The sequence below is a fragment of the Oryza glaberrima genome, chromosome 11 (assembly GCF_000147395.1).
Source record: "Oryza glaberrima chromosome 11, OglaRS2, whole genome shotgun sequence".
Taxonomy (NCBI): domain Eukaryota; kingdom Viridiplantae; phylum Streptophyta; class Magnoliopsida; order Poales; family Poaceae; genus Oryza; species Oryza glaberrima.
In genome coordinates this window covers 24,327,481-24,335,328 of record NC_068336.1, presented here as the reverse complement: position 1 = coordinate 24,335,328, position 7,848 = coordinate 24,327,481, and the positions used below count along the sequence as shown (strand labels likewise).

General features: G+C 45.3%; 1 protein-coding gene across 1 annotated transcript; it reads left to right on the top strand.

Moving 5' to 3' along the window:
- Window positions 1–400: 400 nt before the first annotated feature.
- On the top strand, window positions 401–6,929 carry LOC127755853 (disease resistance protein Pik-2-like). The gene is made up of 3 exons (XM_052281479.1): window positions 401–3,381; window positions 3,489–3,542; window positions 6,236–6,929. The coding sequence occupies exons 1-3, from the start codon at window positions 401–403 to the stop codon at window positions 6,927–6,929; spliced, it is 3,729 nt and encodes a 1,242-aa protein (XP_052137439.1).
- The last annotated feature ends 919 nt before the right edge of the window (window positions 6,930–7,848 follow it).

The window sequence follows — 7,848 nt, the reverse complement described above, 5'->3', positions numbered from 1 at the left end:
GTGGGTTGTGTTGACATGATGGGGACTTTGAGGGTTACGATGTAGGTCTACTTTTTTTTTGGGGGGGGGGGGGGGGGGGGTTTAATTTTCCTTTTAAGTAGTGGGAGACGATTGAGAGGGTAGGATAAGAACCCTTTAGCTACATATGGTATATATACGTAGGAGGGAAGGATGGCTTACATAGGTATAGGGTACATTGCCTCCAGAACCTAAAGAGAGGAAATATTGATCAATTCTCGAAAGCGTTGATCAAATCTCTCAGATGCTCCTCGATCACCACCTAGAGAACCCCTGCAGATGGACGACCACCCCAAGCTAAGCTAGCCGATTAAATTTGGTCTCAATTGCTGCATCTAATTCTATCGTCAGCGGCTGGGGGAACGAGAGAGATAGCTAGGTCATGGATGACCCTCACTTGGCACCCGCTGGAGGCGCCGTGAACTCTCTCCTGGGTCGCCTCGGCGATGTCCTTGTCGAGGAGACGAAGCTGCTGCGCGGCGTCCGCCGTGACGTGCAGTTCATCAGGGACGAAATAGAGAGCATGAACGCCTCGCTCATCCGCTACGGTCAGTCCAACGACCCCCAGGTCCGTGCCTGGATGAACCAGGTGCACGACGTGGCCTTCGACTCCGAGTACTACGTCGACCGGTACGTTCACTGCCTCGACCGCCGCCACCAGAGTTCTTCTGCTGCTGCAGGGTGCGGAATCCTGGGGCATATCCCTCGGTTCGTAGGCAACGTCGTGACCCGTCACAAGCTTGCCACCCATATCCGAGACCTCAAGGTCCGCACACACGAGGTTCGCAAGCGGCTGGAGAGGTATATTCCTCCCCCCAATATGCCACCCAATCCCACTACCACTACGCCAATAATGCCAGCATCGCAACATAGACCTCTGGATCATCATGAGGCCCTCAAGAGGCGTTGCATACTTGCCGGAGATGACTCTGGTCTCTTCACCGAGGCAGCGGAGGAGATCATCGGCTGGATGTCGGCGGAGGAGATCATCGGCTGGATGTGTGCGGAGGACGTCGTGAAGCAACACGTGACGGGCGGAGGCAGGGATGTACCAAGGCTGTGGCTCGACCATGTACTTTTAGAGGTTTTGTTCAAATTCTATCTAAAGTTTAGTGTTTTTCCGTCGAAATTCTTGGCCATGTGTGGGGCTCGACCGCAAGCTGCCGCCCCGCACGTGACCATCATCTCCATCTTAGGCCTGCGCGGTGCAGGCAAGACTACCCTTGCAAAGAAAATGCACGACATGTTTGATGGCACCTCCACCTCCACGACCACCCACAAGGCCGTCTGGATGTCTCTTGCCCAAGACCAGTCTTGGAGAGCGGTACTCAAGGCCATGCTTCAAGCCATCGAGCCCCGTAGAATGGATGGAATTGACAACTTCGATCGCTGGGAGGAGCACATAGTCCTGGGAATGATTACAACGCGTCTGAGAGGCAAAAGGTTCTTGATTGTTGTCGACAATGTTACAAACTCGGAGCTACCCTGGAGCAAAATTACGGAAGCTTTCAAAGTCGGCACTCATGCTGGTAGTGCCATACTGTTGGTCACAAGCGTACCTCAAGTGGCTCATATCTGCACCCCGCAAAGAATTTTTGATTTTGATTATCTTCCTACAGTACAGCGCCACCGAGAACATATGGTCAATTTCCTCTTGGAGAAGGCTGTCTCCTTGGTTGCGACCACCAATGCTGAAGAAGATGTGCAGGAAGTCCTAAGGTACATCTTAACAAAGTGCTCCCATTCCCTCTTTAGCATGAAGATGTTCCTTCGCAGCTTGTGCGTCAACCCTGACAGAAACATAGCAGAGCTGAGGGACCTATGCAACAGGTTGGATGACTCCTCGGAGTCGACCATCGTTGACAGGATGCTTGCATTCTGCTACCACAGCTTTCCTAGTCATTACAGAAATTGCTTGGCATATCTAGCTATTTTCCCAGAGGATTATGCCTTCAAGAGGACAACTTTAGTAAGACGATGGCTGGGCGAAGGTCTGATCAGTAGAACAAATGTGTCAGGTGATTCAGATTTAACAGAAGTTGCCAACCGCTGCTTTGATGCTCTATGTGCCCATAAATTCCTCCTTCCGGCTGGGGACATCGAAGCTGATACTACCGGTGGACGAGGAAGATTCAAGAAATGTACAGTACATGGTGGCATAGTCCGCGACTTCCTTTCCTGTATAGTGGGAGATGAACACGTTGTGGACGCAGAGTTGTTACCCCACATGGATCGCCGTATCTCAATTCAGAATTATTTGCTGCAACAATCTCGTCGAAACAACCCCTCAGGTGCCATAATGAATCATCTGGAAACATTGGACACATCTAGTCTACAGCTACTGAATGTGCTTGATCTAGAAGGCTGCAGCGGCTTTACTGAAGAAAAAGAAAGCAGATACCTGAGGATCATTTGCGCCAAGGCGACTCACCTCAGATATTTGAGCCTCCGGAACACGGGTGTCTCCCAGTTGCCTAGGCAGATCCAAAATCTCCAGCAACTAGAGACATTGGACATCCGTGGAACCGATGTGCGTGAGCTAGACGACATCATGCTTCCAATGCTGAAGAATCTGCATGCTGGCAAAAGGGAATCGTCCAACAGATCAATTTCCACCATATGGTTACCTCGAAATATTAGGATGATGGCAAAAATAGTGGTGCTATCCCATGTCAAGGTTTCAGACAGATCTGACGAGCTAATCAGTCTTGGTCGGCTTCTCAAGTTGAGGACGCTGGGTGTAGTCCTTACTACTAACAGTAACGGAGATCAAGATCAGCTGATGAAGTACTTGTTAAGCCAGATTGAGAGGCTGCACAACTCCCTTCGCTCACTGTCAATCAGGACAGACGGCGGTGCTCATTGCACAGCGGACTACAATCCGGCAGGTTCAGACATGCTTTCACCTCCAGTGCTGCTTCAAAACCTAACCATCAGCGGCATCAGAGGTGAGTTGCCTAATTGGATCGGACACCTCCGTCATCTTGCCAAGATCTCACTGCAAGAGACTTACCTGCCAGATGACATGCTGCGTGTCCTGGGTAGCCTACATAGCCTGCAGTCTCTCAAGTTGCTGCGCAAAGCATTGGCAGAATTGACTTTCGATTTCAGAGCCGGGGAATTTATGAACCTAGTTGATCTTCTCTTCGAAGAAGATGGCTGGAACAGAATCAGATCCGTCATATTTGATCATGGAACTGCTCCTATGCTCGAGAGGGTTGTTTTGAGAGTCAAAAAAATAACTTCCATCCATGGAATCCGGCATCTCCCAAGTCTGAAAGACCTCCATGTCATTGGGGACCTATATGAGGTAAGACAAGTGATGCGCGACGTGAAACAGCATCCCAACTGCCCTCGTTTTCAGTATTGACAACTGATGCAGACATCCAATAAGATGGCAAAATATCATTTTCCTTGTGTGTTCTTGTAATCATTGTTGCATACTTGCATGTAATCCTTCACTTGGTCAGGTTGTGCTCTGTTCTGACCGAGTTTTGCGTGTGTTTTGTTTCAATTATTGCATGGTGAGTTGTGCGCAGTGGCAGATCGTGGGATTGCACGATACCTTGTCCTCTGCCAAAATTCGTGTAAGCATTCCAATCAAATGTTGCTTCATTTGTAAGCTGCTGTTTTTCTTAAGAGAATAAAACAAAATTGACCCCGTTTGTTTTGTGTTCTTTTAATTCCTTCCAGTTGACAGGTGTCTGCAATTGAGAATAGACGAACTTTTACAAATGCATAGCAAATCAATTCATAGCATATCATAGCATGTATGGGCAGTGATTCAATCCCATGTCAACAGCTATGGTTACTCCACATCTATAGTTGGTGATTATACAGACAGGATCACTAATTAGTTGCAAATTATTTTAAAATTTGCTATGTCAAATCTGCGAGCACAGATGTACATACCAAGATATAATTGAGCTTGATCATACTTAAGAAGAAAGAATAACCTTGACTGCTGTTAAATTGCCTGTTTTTTTCACGCAGCAGATTCATAATATAAATCAAGGAGAATTTCAAGAGAAAAGGATTATCCGTTAGACAGAATGTATCAATATGAAAGTTAGCTACTGTACACAAGGTAAAAGGAGTTAAACCAGCTGGTGCTTTGTACTGAACTAATCATTTGAAGTGACATGAAACTCTGCTCTGATTTTGGAATATTCAGGAGATGCATGATCACAGTTATAATAAGTAATTACTTCCTCCGTCCCAAAATGAAGCCATTTTTGAGGTTGGCACGGGTATTAAGAAAGTATGTGAGAATGATTGGAGGAAGTGTGTGATTGGTTGAAAAGAGAAAGTAGGTGAAGAAAAATGGTTGTGATTGGTTGAGAGGAGGAGGTAGGTGAAGAAATAGCTTCATTTTGGGACAAGACACTGTGCTAGAAATAGCTACATTTTGAGACGGAGGGAGTACTTTTTTTAGTAACTCATGTTAATTAAAGTGGCATGTAACATAGAAATCCCTTTCTTCAAGCTAATAAAAGTAAAAGCATGTCACCACAGTGATGGAAATCAGAGCCACTAATCCTACCATCTGAACTTGCTATTATAACAGGATGGCAGGAATAAAGAAGTCATTCAAGCAATTTTACGGTTTTTGAGGAGGTACCACTTTTTCTACTGTAGATTTGTTATCTCAAGAGGTACCAAATTTTACACTAAATTTTTGGATCTCATGGTACCTACTTAAGGACCGTAGAATTGCTCTTCTTTCATATACCAGAGAAACTTTACCCTTTCTGAAAACTGGACATGAGAAGGTAAGTAAATCATTGTACAAACTCTCAGGAAGCCGTCTACGTCTACTCTAAGAAGAAAAGCTTCCTCATCATGGCCTGTTCCGACGGATGGGAGTTGTAACCTCCGTCCACGGCGGCGTCGAAAGGGAGACGAGGAGAGGGAAAAGCAGCGGTGGAGGGGATTAGCTAGTAGGAGGAGACGGCGAAGGGGGCGAGCAGGAAGAGGCGGCAGTGGGGAAAAGGGAGGATGGGGAGGCGGCCGAGAGATCCGACAGATGTATTGGTATGGGCAGTGTGATTCTATCTCATATCAACAGCTATGCATATTTACTCCACATTATTTATAGTTGGTAATTTATAGATGGGATCAGTAATTAGTTGCAAATAATTTTGCACTTTGCTAGAATTTCCCCTGTGGTAGCATCCTGAATCCTTGGATGATAATGTGCTATTGCTGCCAAAAAAAATCTATAGACATTTCTTCTTGAGGACTTTTACGATACAATATGCTAGTAGTATCTACTACCAGTATAAATGATCTAATGGTGTAGATTAATTTGATCTTCCACTCAATTAACTTAATATAAATTGAAAAGGGAATATTTGTCTTTTAATCGGGGGGATTTTTTTCCTTTGACGGATCCCGCTCGAGCGAAATCCCAGTCAAAAGAAAGGGGTTTGATGACATAGATCCCATTGTAATTCTTTCATTTTTAATTGAGCACTCGCTGACATGTGGGTTCCATGGGTTTTTTTTTTACTTTGATAATGCCACGTAGACGTCATGTTAGCCCAAACCGCAATTCAAACCGCCTTAAGACCTTATTGCAAGTTGAGGACGCGTCACATCTGGTATTGCGGTTTAGGGACGAATTTCAGACTCAGCAACAAATTAAGGGACCTAAAGTGAACTTATTTCAGAAGGAGTTAGGAAGATTCCGGAAGGATTTTTTATGGTTTTTATTGTGGATTTGAATTTAAATTTTACATTTCAACTCTTAACAAATATGGGGAGACCAAGGAACATAATTCAAGAGGAATTCTTTATGGACTTTAAGAATTTAAGGAGAACTTTTGCGGAGGATTTTGGAGGAATTTTGAATTCCAAGATTTGAATTTGGATTGGGACTTTTAGGTTTGAGATTTTGGGAGCTCTCAAGGAGAGATTTAAATTAAGATCTCGGCACTTTAATCCTTAATCACATGTAAAGATTCAAAATTTTTGTAATTAAGGATTTTATAAATAGTTTTTTAACTGACCAAAAATCGGGACGTTACAGGTAGCTTGGATCCTACAATTGACCGTTGAAATGAAATGTTCAACGATGATGTAGTTACAACATTTGTCAAGGAAGAATGTTTCTTTAGAACCACATTGTAAAGAGAAGGATATTGATCCTTAGAGTGGTTGTGACCCACATATATCTTCCTAAAATTTTATCTCCATCCCATTGCTATGCTTAAAGGATCCATATTGGAAAAAGTAGCGCCATACCAATCTATCTACTGGTCGCAATTGATGCACCCAAGTGGGTGATCAAAAGTATTGATAAGGTACGGCGTGGTTTTCTTTGGGCGGGTAAGGCGCAAGCGAATGGTGGATGCTGCCGGGTAGCCTGGACTAAAGTATGCTCCCCCAAGGATTATGGAGATCTTGGTGTGCCAAACTTGGAGCTCATGGGCATTGCACTACGTTCCCGCTGGACGTGGATGCAAAGGACCTCTCTGGCCAAGCCTTGGCAGGGATTGGAAATCCCCTGCACACAGAAAGAACTTCACCTTGTTGCCGCCTCCACCGTCTATCAACTAGGTAACGAGCAAACAATCCTTTTCTGGGAGGACAATTGGTTGCAAGGAGGAACCATCCGAGCTATTGCACCCTCCATCTACGATCATGTCTCTACTCGTATCCGGAAGCGCCGGACGGTGGCTGAAGCGTTGTCTAACCATAGATGGATCAAGGACATAAGTGGCGCGCTTGGGACTCAGGCAATACTTGAATACCTCAAACTTTGGTCGTTGATTCAGTCAGTTGATTGTTCTTCCGGAGAGCCCGACTCACTCTCCTGGAAGTGGGAAAGCTCAGGCAAATACACTTCAAAATCTGCCTACCGAGCTTTGTTCCTCGGGCGAATTGCCTTTGAATCCACGTCGATCTAGAACTCGTTGGCACCACCTTGCTGTCGTTTCTTCCTCTGGCTGGTCGTGTTGAACAGATGCTGGACAGCCGACCGACTGCGAAGTCGGGGATTGCCGCATCCCGACCGCTGCATTCTCTGTGATTAGCAAGATGAGAGCATTGATCATATCCTAGTCGGCTGCCCAGAATCAAGGCAGCTTTGGTGGTGGACTTTGAGAGCAATCGTTCACCCCAACTGCCTGCCGGTGAATGAAGCTTCTTTTCACCAATGGATGTGCGATAGCAAAATGGTGCTAAGTGAGTCACATCGTCGAGGCTTCGACACGGTAGTGACATTTGTAGCATGGACAATATGGAAGGAACGGAACGGTCGGATCTTCAATCAGCAGTGTAGATCTTGGGTGGATGTGGCCAGAGGGATGGTGGACGAAGCCTCTCTTTGGCGTAAAGCAAACTCGGCGATCCCTGCGCTGCAATTCAGGAGGGAGTCTGGTCGCCAAAATCAGCGCGAGAGATAGGCCTAGGATTGTCTGTTATTGTCCTGTATCAGTCCCGTGCTTTTTTTTTTCTTTCAAATGTAAATAACTTTTATTTCTCTTAATAGAAAAAATACGCTCCTTGCGTATTCCTGAAATATTGGAAAAAGTGATCATTTACTTTCATTAAACCACATAACTTGTGTGGCTAAAATTTTCATTGCATGGTGTGCATGTTACGCTATGTGTTTCCCACACAACCAGTTGAACGCATGAAAAGTTGAGTTGATTTCACACACAAGCGCAGAAATTTTATTCATATCCCTCAATCCAGATGCATAGCCGTAACGTGTGCACACACCGACACACGCACGGATGGAAACATATATATAAGCGTAGAACCAGCTGGAACAGCACACAAAATCCAAACAAAGCAGCAGCTGCAGCAAAAGAAGCACGTACA

Coding starts and splice junctions, on each gene's coding strand:
- LOC127755853 (XM_052281479.1), top strand. CDS start 401: ATGGATGACCCTCACTTGGCACCCGCTGGAGGCGCCGTGAACTCTCTC. Junction 3,382..3,488: donor CCCAACTGCCCTCGTTTTCA/GTATTGACAACT, acceptor TCACTTGGTCAG/GTTGTGCTCTGTTCTGACCG. Junction 3,543..6,235: donor TTTGTTTCAATTATTGCATG/GTGAGTTGTGCG, acceptor CTATGCTTAAAG/GATCCATATTGGAAAAAGTA.